This window comes from Lineus longissimus, chromosome 14 (genome assembly GCF_910592395.1).
Source record: "Lineus longissimus chromosome 14, tnLinLong1.2, whole genome shotgun sequence".
Lineage (NCBI taxonomy): Eukaryota > Metazoa > Nemertea > Pilidiophora > Heteronemertea > Lineidae > Lineus > Lineus longissimus.
The window spans coordinates 6,256,342-6,271,516 of record NC_088321.1 but is presented as its reverse complement, the minus strand read 5'-3'; the positions used below and the strand labels follow the sequence as shown (position 1 = coordinate 6,271,516).

General features: G+C 39.7%; 1 protein-coding gene across 1 annotated transcript in view; it reads left to right on the top strand.

Moving 5' to 3' along the window:
- LOC135499215 (uncharacterized) overlaps positions 1-8,175 on the top strand; it is a 30,699-nt gene extending 22,524 nt beyond the window's left edge. Inside the window, exons 3-4 of the mRNA XM_064789878.1 lie at positions 2,517-2,582; positions 5,186-8,175. Coding sequence (XP_064645948.1) covers positions 2,517-2,582; positions 5,186-5,304 — 185 coding nt within the window. The 3' untranslated portion in view covers positions 5,305-8,175. The remainder of the gene's footprint in view (positions 1-2,516; positions 2,583-5,185) is intronic.
- Positions 8,176-15,175: the final 7,000 nt, after the last annotated feature.

The following is a 15,175-nucleotide window of genomic DNA, read 5'->3' as shown; positions in this document are numbered from 1 at the left end:
CTCGAGTAGAAAAACTACAGTGCATAGATTAGGCCCAAATCATGTTTTTATATCCACCGACCATGTAGACAAAGCATATCTTTAGAGTATCGTTATCAGTTCCTTACCGCGTGAACTCGTTTTCCCGGTATAATTGACTGGAGATGCTGCTGTCAGACACGTCGGACTCCATCACGTCCATTGCGCTAGGCACTACACAGATACATGTGCTATAGAGAAGCGAAAGGGATACTGCACTATGACGGTAGGTTGGCAGGTCAGTCGGTCGGTCGGTCGGTCGGTCGGCGTTTTTCTGGTTACCGGGCTATGAGGCGCGAATGGGATGCCGTAAGTGAGGTTGTCAGAGTCGGCGAGTAGGTCGGTCGGTCGGTTGGTCGGTCGGCGTTTTTCCGGTTACCAAAAATACACGTGTGTTTTCGGGGATTCCTGATTCAACGGACAAATACACTGCTTTGCGCCGCTTTCACAACGGATTGTGTTCATAAATTTAAATGTACATGTACTTTAAATTGCCTATCTCATGGTTGTAAGCTGATCTGTCAGATAAATTTTCCCTCCGAGTATATGGAGGGCGAAATTTGCAGAGCTCGAGAAATTTTTGGCCTGATTCTTGGCTATCGAGCAGGATTTTGGGAGCATCAAAGGTAGCACTACCTACTGGCAAAGAAAAACGAATTAAACGCACTGTGTTTTAGAAAAATTCATTGTCTCCATAAAAATCATGCCTAATATCAGTCCTAAAGTCTCCTCCTTTCACTGCCGACATGAAGGGCCAGGAATTCCGTCGGAAGCACCATCATAAACGGGTGACCAATCAAATTGCTAGACACAAAGTAATTGAATGACAGCCTGAATTGATAGTGAAAACCTCAGGATTAGGTCAGCCTTCTTCTATAAAACATGCACTTTGCATTTGGGTCAAGTCAGCATCCCTGGAACCTTTACTCATTGATTACCTGGTCCTTCAATTATGATGGCTTTCAGTGCGTGTCTCGTGCGACAACCATGAGTGAGTGTAATGCTAGTGCTGTCGCGATATGGACGCGTGGGAAAAGAAGGGAATGCAGGGAGACTACCAATAAAGTAACAGCCCTTCTGACGGCCGATCAGGGGGGAGTTGTCGGTGATGAGGAGAATATACGCACAACGACGGTGGATCAGCATGATAAAAATGTGCAAGTGTGTGTATCTGTTTCCAGTAGTTTCGTCTCAGATTCTCTGTTATCCATTCAGCCGACGAATAGACCGCTTTGCGCTGTTTTGACCCTGGATTTTTTTTCTAAAATTTAAAAGTACATTAATTGTCTATATAGCTTATATGTGCCTGGAAATCTTTCCCTCCGAGTATATTGGGCGCAAACTTTGCAAAACACTTGAATATTTGCCTGATTTTGGACCCATTACTGAATCTAGGTGGTATCAAATGTGAAGCAGCCTACTGGTATCGAAACTAATAAGAACGCTATCTTAGGACTCTGCCTCCATTAATTAAAAGGTTTGGGTATCTGGTTGCAGTAGTTTGGTCTCAGCATGCATCTGGGGGTGATGCCTTGTGTGTCACACCAGGCACTGGCGTCTGATTGATTTAATGAAACTGAGGAGTGAGACCTTAATTTAACGAAAAAGAAGTGGAATCCAGCTGATTATCTCTTCCTGCAGTGGTTGTACTTGTACTATGCCAAGTTTGCGCCACTTATACTCGGTGGGAACATTTTCTGGCACATAATAAGCCAACTCCCATCAGATTTAATGTACTTTTCAATTTTGGAAAGAAACAGGGTCAGAACGGCGCAAAGCAGTCTATTTGTCCCTTTTGTCCCTTGAGTGGATAACACCCAAAAATGCACGTGTGAAGCAGACGTCAAACCTGCGCCTGGAACGAACTTTGCAATGCCTATGACCTGGGGTACAACGTTAAGGTTGGGGTTCACATACTGCAAGTTCTTTTGACAAGTGGCAGTCCTCTGCACTAATGCTTACTTAACGCCACTACGTCAAATCAGGATGGCTGTTCGTCACACCTGAATATATACCCTCGATAAAATATTTTTAGGCCGAGAAAACTATTGATATTCTCAATTTCTGGGATGTATTTACGTAACATAATTGGAATTATCAAATTGCTCATTAAGTTATGCTTTGCTTGATGGAGCCAGTTTTGTGAATAACATTCTCTAAGACGACTATGACATTGTATGAAGGACAAATGCAAAAAAACTTATCAAAATGTATGAAGGACAAATGCAAAAAAACCTATCAAAATGATTTTTTCGTCCGCCATTGCTTGGATGTTTGGCCGTTTCCGGGATGTGCGGTCTCATCATTCCTGGAGCTCTTTTCTGGTTGAAGAGGATAAACTTCAAATTTCTTTTGCTTCCGTTTATATTAATATCTAATTCCATCATATGGGTTAACCACTTGATTTTGTTAAGTATTTATGAGTGAATCGTGCTTCTCCATTATTTAAACCATAGACAACACAAACTGGTGTGATGTTTACTTGCTTTGCGTTTCAGTCGCTGGTATCACTTCAGACGACAGTGGAAAAGCTGGCACCTCTTCAGCCGACCGTGGAAATGCAGGTACATATCTTTTCAGCCAACAGTGAATAATGCATGCAGGGCCCGGTTCTTAAGATTCTTAAGTTTTTGTCATAACTTAATATTCTGGCTTAGCCAAGTCAAAAACTTAAAGGGTACCTCGTGTCAAATTTCACCATATAATGTTTTAGCTGTTTTTGACAAATGACTACGTCACTTTCTCATAAATCGGTAAGGTTTTCGATTGACTAATTTGGATGATTTTGGACAAAAGTCATTGTTTCCCTATATTTGGCTACTAATTAGCATAAATTAGCATATTTGACCCCTTTCCCCTATTTGGATTCATTGAGATTTTTAGTATGGTGTTTAGGGGGTTATTCCTGAATGAATAAGGTGGAATCGTTTCTTTTGCGATTTGTGGTGAGTCAAGCCCTAAAATGAGCTAGATTGACTGGCCTATTATGCAGAAATTTAAAAAAGAACTCACCCCTGATGCTTGGCAATGAAGGTCGAAGATTGGCCGCGTTTAACATTACAGAGATGAAGTCGGTAAGGTTTTTCAATCGAAACGCACATTTTCTAGAAACTGATGGTTTTAATCCCGCACGGCTCGCTTCGATGCCGTTGAAATCGCGCTACGCCTACGACGTTTTCGTTGATGACGTCACAACATGAACATTTTCGCGGTCGCGGTGGTTTACATTCCCGCGAAAAAAAAATCTCATTCTTTTATTTACAACTGCCATTGACCATTGACATTCCATCAAGATTATGGAGAAGAAGAAGAAAAGGGTTGTCGGGTGGCGTTGTGCTTCGATGTTTTGCGGCAACACCAGCAAAACTGAAGGTGTTGGGGTTTTCCGCTGGCCTGACCCTATCAAAGAACTGGGCCGTCACCATGAAGTTCGAGTCAAGAGGTCACCAGCCGGTGGTTCATCTTCTCCTCCTGATGCTCCGCCGGAACACAACTTCGAGAACCAACTCCAAATTCGTCTTCCAGCACATTTGGAAAAAATCTCGAAGTAACGAAGTAAGGGAAGGGACGGCCCCTCCCCCAAGTCCACAGTCCTAGTCATTTCATCACAAATTTCCTAAGTCCAACCAGGAAATTCCATTAGGCCGAAGTTACATAGACCTCATTCGTTCATTTCCCAGGACTCATTTTCCCCTTTTGCTTTCGTTCCCCTGTAAAAGCACGGCCTTGTGGCGTGCATTCACCGAGGAATGAAAGAAAAACCCGGAAAGTGACTCGAGGTAAATGAACGAATGAGGTCTATGTAACTTCGGCCTTACTGACGTCATAATAATGGTATTCCTAAAACAATTTTTAGACCTTATTTAATATTCATTAGATTTTCCTGAGCGTACGCGAACTACTGCGGATATAGCTTCTTCCTAGAGTGAATAGGAAAATTTTCGACGTCTGACTTGTTTATGTTGTGACGTCATGAGGTCACGTGACTTAGTGCGGGTTTTTCAAAACGTCTTCGGCAGTTGGCCAGTCTGACGCGATTAAAACAGCTATTTTATAATAAATCTAATCAAAAATGGAAAATTTGAGCTTTACATTTGCGATCAACAATTAAAAACGGACGTATTTCCGCAAAGTTGTAAATCACATCATAGTATCACTTTAAGTCCAAATAGAGTCGAGGGGTCACGTGTTGCCAATGATCAACCAACCGCCGTGAAGAAATAGTTTTTTAAAACGCGAGGCATTTTTTTCTTTCTTTTATAAACTTTTATGGATTTTTGAAAAGCGATATACATGTACTCATTAATACTATGTTCTTTACATCCTCGCGCTTGTTGGTATGAACGCGGATTTTTTTATTTTCAACTAGATGACCCAATTCAGAAGAAGATGGACAGTAAAAGTATAGGCTAATTAGTTGATAACATGTATTGAATGACAAAAATCTTCAAAATCAAAAATTATTACCAACATGTGCGACGTGTAGCTGCATCAATTACAGCAGAATTCGCTTCAATAGGATATAATGGGTTTCAAGAAAAGTATATCGCACTGATTTTTTGGGACTTGTACAAAACATATTTTTTGAGCTGCCCACAATAATCACAATAATTGTCAACTATTGTTTGTGGACATTCACTTATTTATTGTTTGTGGTGTATCCTGCACAAAATGAGGAAAAAGTCCCCGAGTCACCACAGGACTGTCTATTGTGGACGAAATGGACACTAGATGACATATGTAATTATATGCCCGTTCAACGACATTGTACACAGGCGATTATCAAATCTATATGAAACAATTACATGCGAGATAATCTGTATGTTTTTATTTTACTGAGTTTTGAAGACTGCTATAAAATAAGACTATACTAAAATATGCACATTGATCGCTTATTCATTTGCTATTTTTACATGTGCGGACAAAATTATGCAGAGATTTGCAACCAGGTGAACGAAGGTACATGCAATCGTTCCTTGCAAATGATAATTAAGAAAGCCAGCTATCATCAACACTTGCTTTATGATGTTTTGTTTGAAATAAAGTGATACACACCATTTTGGCCACGGCAAATATACATTAAAAAGGTGTTCAACTTAAAACGATATCATTTTCATTTCAGCTCTTAACCATGGTAGTTATGATTCAGATTCTTCTTCTTCTTCAGATGACTTGGAAACTGCAGGTACATCTTGGGACTACATGCAACGCCCAAAACGTCGTAGGTCAAGTAGTGATACTTCTGATGTTGACTCCAAGAAGAGGAAAGTCCCCGAGTCACCATAGGACTGTCTATTGTGAGAAAGTAGACAAAATGGACACATGCAGAGGACATATATGCCCGTTCAATGACATTATACACAGGCGAAATTGTCGATTATCAAATCTATATCAAAAAATATATGAGAGATAATCTGTATTTTTTATTTTACGGAGTTTGTTAAATTCTAAAATATGCACATTGATCGCTTATTAATTTGCTAATTGTTGTGATGGACCCATCAGGGCTGTATTAATTAGGATTTAGTTTTGTTGAGGAATGTTGATCCATGGGGTGAGAGTGAAATTAGGTAGACCACATCTGGATGATGTAGATTTATGGCACTACAAGCCTCACCAGCCCCGCCGAAGGCAATTCTGAAAACGATCATAACCTACATATACAATGGGTAGGTGAGCCAGGTATCTGTTTGTCAACAATCATTGTAGAATCTGCTTTGAAAAATAATGAGGCATTTGATAGAACTGATCACTTATCATAATCATCAATAGATACATTATATATAGTCAATGAAAAAACGGTTCCTATGAAGTGGCCCATTAATATGTACGTAAAGATTGAAAGTCACACCGTTTTCATGATAGACTGTATAATTTGGTCCGAGGACCCGGTGTAATGTTTTTGAGTGTTTCTGTTTTTGAGTGTTTCCCCTCATTGTTTGGGAACGCTCAAAAATAGATTGACGAGTTTTTCTGTGTATCCCCCCTATTGAAAAGTCATGGTCTCTCTAGCTGCCTATTGTTTGGAAACACTGACACATGGGAAACAACCACAGATGTTACACCGGTACTAGCTTTTGGTATGTACTGTGTCTTTATCAAGTATGAGCAAAAAAGTGAAAAATCCAAGTTTGATACATGCAATGAAAATTGTATACCCTCGATTGAAAATCACAGAAAAACACAGCGATCAGAGTTAATAAGGTTTAAACGTAGACAATGTCAAGGTGTGACATGATGTAACTACAGAGTAAACACCAGTAGGCTGCACAGAGGAAATGACGCACTATTATGATATGTTATTTTGTTTTTAGTTCACCTATCTCATGCTTGTTGTTTGTTTTATTTAATGCGTCGCATTGCATGTATTAACTTGGACCTTTCACTTTTTTGCCCATACTTGATAAAGTCACAGTACGTGCTAAAAGCTAGTACCTGGTCCTCGCAAACACAATGGCGCCGATTCTGAAATGATACTGCATTTTTTACACACACTTTTCAATTAAGCTCTACATGAATAATATGAAGTCTATTGATTTGCAACTTTTTGTTCTTCTAGATAATATCAATGGCCACAAGAGGGCAACTTTTCAGTGATTTCCGTTAGATAGCATTTGATGTATTGTACTTTAAAAAGCGAGGCGTAGTGGGGTTTTTTAGATCACCTGATATAATTTTAATAGGAACATGCGACTAATTTTGATCTACTGCGAAGACATTGGAATAGGTCGAAATTGGCCGAAGAGGGAAATCAGAATATGCGAAGGTAGCGAGACCCTAATGGATGAGAGGAGCCATTGAATTGTGACACTGCCCACCAGTGTGTAAATAAAAATCAAGTCTTTTTCTGATCTCCCGCAACGGTGACTTTCCAAGATATTGATGCTTGTCAATGCGTGACTTGTGTTGCCTGTTGCATTCTACAAAACTGTAGTACTAAGTATATTGATACACATGAACCAGTGCCTCGTATGGTAAACGCTTTCTGAACACTAGACACGTGTAATATTTCAATGCACATCACATAAACCAGTGCATTAATTGTATTGAATCGAATTTGTCCTTCGTACTCGAGAAACATGTAGTAGTAGTTTGATACACGTGAATCAGTATATACTGTATTGTCGATTGTAATCTAGAAATTTGTTTTAGACTATTTTAGTAGTTTGATACACGTGAGCTAATGTTTGAATTGTATTTTGTACAAAAAAGATGGGACATGATCATAGAGGGCAGATGACCCATTGTGGCCAGAAAAAATCTTTATTTTTAAAGTGTTTTTTTTTCTCTAAGGTAAAGCATAAGCATTGACAAACCATGCAGCTCGGCAAATTATCAAGTTAGCGTTTGAAAATGCGAGATGATACTCAAATGTTCGCACATGATTAAACGTTTTTGATGATTGTATGCATTACAATTCACGGACAGGATACTATAGTCACAAAAGGAGTATAGCATACAAGGTTCGCATCTTGTTGGTATATTTTCAAGGCCATTTTTGATAGTACATTGTATTTACGGATGCGGCTCTGTTGGAAGCCGAAATACTACACGGCTTTATGTGCTTCTGCTGGCCCTATAAACTGGCCCTGTTCATGATCGAGCTATATTTTTAGTAACGCGAAGATATTCGCAGAAGTTTGCAAATAAGCTTATTTGTGCTAATTAATGTATTCTTGTTATTGCATTGTATAAGACTCATTTATAAGCTCTGTATTGGGTAACAAAATCATGTCGATGCATACTGGCCAACATGCGAATCTATATAGCAAAAATGTCCTATATAGATTTTTCATAGATTCTATATAGATTTCACCGAAAATTTTGCCTGGGTATGCTTGTTTGCCATATCCACTATAGCTTTTTCATAGATTCTATATAGATTTTTCATAGTTAATTTGGCCTGGGTATGCTTGTTTGCCATATCCACTATAGCTTTTTCATAGATTCTATATAGATTTTTCACAGATAATTTTGCCTGGATATGCTTGTTTACCATATCCACTATAGCTTTTTCATAGATTCTATATAGATTTTTCATAGTTAATTTGGCCTGGGTATGCTTGTTTGCCATATCCACTATGGATTTTTCATAGATTCTATATAGATTTTTCATAGTTAATTTGGCCTGGGTATGCTTGTTTGCCATATCCACTATGGATTTTTTATAGATTCTATACAGATTTCTAATGGATTCTATATAGATGTTTCAGATAATTTTGCCTGGGTATGCTTGTTTGCCATATCCACTATAGATTTTTCATAGATTCTATATAGATTTTTCACAGATAATTTTGCCTGGGTATGCTTGGCCTTATAATGGACAAAGTGCGTAGATAATTGTTTAGTTTCTCTAGAAACTTGTAATAGAAATTTCCTTTCGTACTCCTTAAAGGTCCAGTGCGTGAAATGTAGCCTGTCTGTACTATATAACTTGCAAATACTCATCCTGGTATTGTATTCTGGTATTGTATTTCTTTTTGTACTCTAGAAAATGATGTGATTTATTATCTGTTGATGCTGTGGGCCAGTGCGTGCAACGTGGTTTGATTTTCTAGAAGTTGTAATATCTTGATGCACATTCATGGGGCGAATGCATGAATTACTCTATAGTTCGATGCAAGATGGTCAGAAATATTGCATATGGCTGTTACATCATGCCCCACCGTTTTAGTCTATTCACCACAACCGCTCCAGAAAAAGGCCCGATGTTACAGCGTATGAGAAATTTTACTTCACACAATTTGTACAGGGGTTTCGTTTCATTGAAGAAATTTATTAAGGGTTGGCCGTAGGTACCGCCATTTTGGCTAGAACTTGAAATCCTTCAACGATAGAACTCTTTCAAAACGTAGTGAATACTAATTTCAAAGGCGGGAGTCTGTACTTTTTTTCCAGAGAACGGCCTCCAATGTTTTAAATGAGCATTCAATTCTTTTAGAAAGAGTTAATTGCTTTAGCATTAGGAGGTGTAGCCGAAATGGCGGTAGCTCCAGATGCGCTGTTGCAGGCAGCGTTATCATGTCCGGTCCGGTCTCACTTAGTAGATACACTCGATCACTTTCACAATGTCGATATATGTATTGAGATTCAAATTGGGTGGACAAGTCACGAAGGTGGTCATTGAGACATGTTATTGGCGTATGTGTCGAGCTCCTTAGAGGCAGGTTTCACAAGCAATACGAACTACGAACTACGAAGGTTGGTCGTGTCATCAAATACAGCGCCAATTCATTCACACGACACTCGTAAATCGTTGTGTGTACAATTAGTCTTACGGGGAATGGGGGAAAACTTTCATAAAGAATAATATCGAAACCTACCTTATAACTTATGGAGCTGTTAGATCAGTCAAACTAGAGTTTACATGGAGCAGTTAGTTCAGTTAAACTAGAGTGTCTATTTCATGTTATACTCCAGAAACTTGTTATATTATGTACGTGCATACTTGTATGAACCAAATGCCTAAATCATATCTTTTTCGACTATCGAAACCTGCAATTTACCCAGATTGTGCGGACTGTACCTGATTAGCTACTCGAGAACCTTGTAAAAAACTTCATGACTCTTGACCAAATAACGAGTCGGTGAGAAATACTTCGAAAATCAAGTGTTTGTGTGCATGACTTATGTGCTTTTGAACAACCTGGCCCTGGTCTACTGGCGTCAATACCAGCTGACAGGGCCACTAATTAACTTTATAATGAACCACCGTTTACAGTGTAAACGCACCATGTGCCAATGAAGCCTCGTTTTGAATTCAGCAGTTATGGTTTGGCAACCACGACCACTTGGGTATAAGGTGCAAAATATGGCAGCAGTCAAGAAACACTTACAACCACTTTATTTGGTATTTAATTTGAGATGTTTTAGAATAGAAATTGATACCTCACTGTCGGTATTGATCGTCTCACATAAACCGCCTAGGTGGAGCTAAATTGTTGACCAACACCTCGACTACGCCTCGGGTTCGGTGAGACAACCAATGCAATACCTCCAGTTTGGTGTCAGTTCCATAACTTGTCTCCCTTGTCTCCTATTGCAGCAATCTCGTCGTGGTTTTTCAAAATGGAAAATGAAAAAAAAAAATCATTTGACCACATTATGCATGTTCAATTAAACCTTTATTTTGAGCATTCATGGATGATGAATCCATTTTAGCACGGGCGCCCAACGGTTGGGGTTGGGGAAGACATGTATCTAGAGCACTAGATTCGCCACTTGGCTTCCAGCTATTTTTTTGGGGGGGGGGGGGGCAAACCAAACGTAGAACGACGTGTTAGAGGGTAACAACTGGGACACAATATTTGGTGCATGCGTATTTGTAATCTGTTTTCTTGCATGAACTGAGAGTTGCTAAATAAACAGATAACCTAGATTTTAGGTGACATAAGTCCTGCTCGAAGGTATATTCAGTGTCAATTGTTGATTAGCTCGGTTGTCAATCATATACAATCATGTAGTTTGAAAAGCGCCGAAACAAGCTAAATTGATCATAATTAGCTGATTATTTCAGTCCACACCCGATCACGCGAGAGTCAAAGCCAATTGTTTGGTCAATTGGCACATTTGTCCATGTTCAAACTCAAAGACAAAATTAATAGAAAAGACGTATAAAGAACCGCAAATGCAGTCCGAATCAGCTCATATATTATTTCATAAGTGATAAAGTTGATTGGAGGAGACAAACAAGTAAAACGACTTTTCGGTTACAATATCAGCCATTTTCCTGAAAATTTGTGAAAACAAAACAAAATACATGGTGCATAACGAAACATCTTGATCCAAAACAAAATGACTCATGATTAATCAATTCTAGCATGTTATAGCTGTACAACACAGCCGTACTGGCTTAAACAAAGAATGTATTCATCCTCAGGTTGGTAAAATAAGAAAACCCACAGAGAGACCGGTCCGAGTCGCTGGATCAGCATGAAAGCTCCAGACCGCAGGCCGTAGAACATCATTTGTTTCTATGTTTTGTCTGCCGGATCAGTGCACATGGGGTATATGATAAATTTGTCGCCGATTTACAGGATAAAATCCGGAAAACGACATTTCTGACCCTTTCTGTTTTGCTTGTATGTCACCTCGAACAAAAAGGCTAACATTTATCACACAGGGGTACACATCATAAGTCAACAGTGATCTAAAATCGGCCCCTGAATTCAAACAAGAATATAGAAATATTTTTCTAATGCCTTCGGGACACGCGAGTTAAATGTTATATCTTTGCTTTCATGCTTATTCCTGCTAGCTTTACTGATTTCCCACATATAAAGCGTGCCCCTGTGGTATATCAATGTTATATAACCAGTCGGCTACCTTGCCCACTTAAATTATAGTAGGCAAGGTAGATTCCTGAATTTCTGTTCTTGGTTGCCCAAATGGTGAGATTATTCAGACTGTCATCCCAATACTGTCTACTCCCTTTAGTGTAGAATGCCGTGGCCAACATGGACAATGTATTTTTCACTCTGCTGAGCGCAACAGAGCGATGACGCTGTCAGCTGGCTGCAGCTTCATGCACTGTTCCTCCCGTGCTTCCAGAAAAGAGCTACATTGTATATTATGAAGCCCTTAAACAATGTAAGAACATCAGTAGTCCTACTTGTGATTTTTGCTCGCAAGTAATAATGAAGGAAGTTATCTTTATATCACCTCAACGATTGTTGTATGCTGATGGTGTAAAATAAAGTGAAACATGCCATATTGGCCGCGGCAATCAATTGTAAAAAAGTAGCAGTTGAAAATATCACAAAGAAGCAAAATGACACATACGGTGATTCTCTGTACACGCTTTTGATTGGACGAAATAGGTCGTTTGCTGCATATTATTATATTTAGAACATGGTATTATATTGAATGAATGCTACAATGTTGGTGGTGCATATCTATAACAAAAAGTAGAATACGAAGGTGGTGGTAAATCACAAATAGAAAAAAAGAATAAAGTATATTATTCGCATTTCAGTGTTGTAGTGAGTCATTTGCGTGAGAGAGTTGCAGCAACCAGCACACTGTCAACAGACAAATGTTCGTGCTTTTTTATTTTTCCAATCAGCCAACATTTCTGAAAAAAATATCCACGACTTTTATTTTTTTGTTGATTTTGAAATTTCGATCAGTTTTTCGAATCTAAAACTTTTTTCGCGATTTTTATTTTCGCGAATATAGGCTGTTTGCAAATTCTGCAAAAAAAAACCCTGTGTAAATTAAGGGGTTTACAGTACGGATGGATCACATGAGTATAATGGTGATCTGATGTGATCGCTACGACTGGTACTTGTATGTTTCTATTTCCCTGATAGTTCTTGTCGGCTGAACTGCATCAAAACTTCTTCCCGAACCCCCCCCCCCCCACGATGACGTGCCCCAGTACACAACGCAATTTGCGACCAGCTAAAAAAAGGTCACCCAGGTCACTGAAGTTCATGGCATTTTTTGTCTGGTCATCAGAAGGGCTGGACTCGCGTGCAGGAGGAGGGGGTTATGACGAGAGCGGAGAAATGACAATGTCCGGAAATAGATCATCCGACAATCGAAAGTATATAATTTTTACAAAGTTTTCTCACCCAGGCAGAAAAGGTTCCTTCACTTTTTTTGTTTTTAGCTCACCTCTTAGCAGAGGTGAGCTTATCCCATACCGTGGCGTCCGTCGTCCGTCGTCGTCGTCGTCGTCGTCGTCGTCGTCGTCGTCGTCGTCGTCGTCGTCGTCCGTCGTCCGTTAGCAGGGCACGTTTCGTAACTGTTAGAGCTATTGAGTTGAAACTTGGTGCACATGTACCCTTATGTAATGACACCTTGGAGACCAAGTTTCGGTCCGATTCGTTTCATGGTTTGGCCACCAGGGGGCCAAACGTTAAAAGTGAAAATATGCAATATCTCCCTTAATAGTAGTCGGGAAATTTTGAAAAAAATATGGTAGGTACTTCTAGCAAAGGTGCATCATATATCCTCCGGGTTTTTGATTTGACCTCCTTTTCAAGGTCACAGAGGTCAAATGGTGTAAATTGGCCGTTAGGATGTAACGATGGCACGTTTTTAAACTGCAATGACTATTGATACCAAATTTGGTACACATTTACCCCTTAGTCAGGTGATCTCAGGGACCGAAGTTTGGTCCAATATGATTCACCACTTGACCACCAGGGGGCAAAATCCAAAAACCTTAAAAATGTGATTATTCCTTAACTTCTTGCCCGATTGCCACCAATTTGATATCATGGGCACATCTAACCACCATACAGTGTATGTCACACAGGTTTTTAATTTGACCTTCTTGTCAAGGTCACAAAGGTCAAATGGCGTAAATTCGCCGTCAGGCCGTAACTATGGCACGTTTCTTAACTGCAATGACTATTGATCAAAAATTAAGTACACATGTACCCCTTGGTCAGGTGATCTCAGGTACCGAAGTTTGGTGCGATCTGATTTGCCGTTTGGCCTCCAGGGAGGGGGCCAAATCCTAAATTCTTCAAAATGCCATTATTCCTAGTAATGACTTGCCCGATTGGCACCAATTTTATATCATAGGTACATCTAATTCTAACAACCATTCAATGTGTCACCCGGGTCTTCTTTGATTTGACCTACTTTTCAAGGTCACAGAGGTCGAATGTTATGTAAATTGGCCATTTTGGGGAAATTATAATTGCTTGGACCTACATCAAACCTAACACTACATGACACAATACCATGCTCTTTATCCATCTTTCCTCCACATGAGGTGAGCACAATGGCCCTGGCCATTTCATTATAATTACTTCGCCGGATGGTCGGTGTTCTACTCTAGCCAACATCTTCCGGTATTAGCCTACAGCTGGCAGAAAGCATGATTGATTGATCAAAACTCACCCCGTACCCAATGCAGCCAGCGGCAAGTTTTTTGGGCGCAGCTATAATTGACCTCCCATACAATAAGGCGATGTGAGGACTGTATCTATAAAGTACTAAAATGTCACAAACTTACCACAGCCTGGTTTCTTCAATTCTCTATGAGTCCACTTGCTGTCGATCCTGGCTTGGCGAGCTCCACATTTACGATATGATTGAATAGATCCTTCCAGAATCCATTCACGTGGTTTAGAATAATACGAATATACACGATTCCGAATACGACAACATATGTACACGAACAAAGTTCACAAAGATCTCATCGGCCTCCAAATAAATCAATGAATAAAATGTTACTCACGTTCTCCGTATTGGAATCACGGCCGTTAGCTAGGTAATTTTTACGTGGAGAAATCCCTCGGTCTTGTTACTATGAATAGCCTGCCGACCACCGCGCCAACGGCGGGTTGAGTAACCAAAGTGGCTTGGTATATAATAAGGAATACGACCAGGAGACCCGGGCTCGCGATTTTCAAAGTTGGTCAAGCAAATCTCCTGCTACACCATCGACGAGCCGTGTAGTTGGTTCCACATTGTAGCATACACCACCAAGATGAGAAATTACCATATAATTTTCCCTTTTCATCATTCTGTTTACGTTTATAAGCCCCCCTTTAGGAGGGGCTCTTAAGATACACGTGTGTGCGGGAGTAGATAATGTAAATGAATGATGAGAAATAAAGAGAGATTGTATATCCTACAAACAATTTTTTTTGGTATTTTTCTGAATTAACTCCGTTGAGTTTACCGATTTCTCCGCGATCTTCCGGTGGTGGTTGCTATCCCATTGGTTGAAATTAATTTAAATCTTCATGGGAATTCGCTACATCATATGCCTAAGAAATTGGCCAATTATATTAATATTTTTATCAGAGAAATATCCGTCCTAAATAATGACAGAAAAGGGTGGTTTATTTCAATTTTGTGTCGACATGATCGAGGTCACGTGACATAAAAACAAAACAATCGCACACACCCGTCCAAAAAAGGCACTTTAAGAAAAACAAATACGTTTTTCCAGCTTAAAACCACACTGACGACTAAGTTATATTGGTCTACTGCCCAAATCTGAAGTATCAAATTGAATCACAAACTAGAACTAGCTCTATTTAGCTATAGTTGCGTGAAAAATTCGGGTGAGCGACGTACATTCTGTACCCTAGCGGCCAATAAGTAAACTACTTTCAGCCGTCTGCTCCGGTCTCGTTAGGGAGTTTTTCCAAAATGTACGCGATGATGACGTGCCCCATTAACCCTTAAA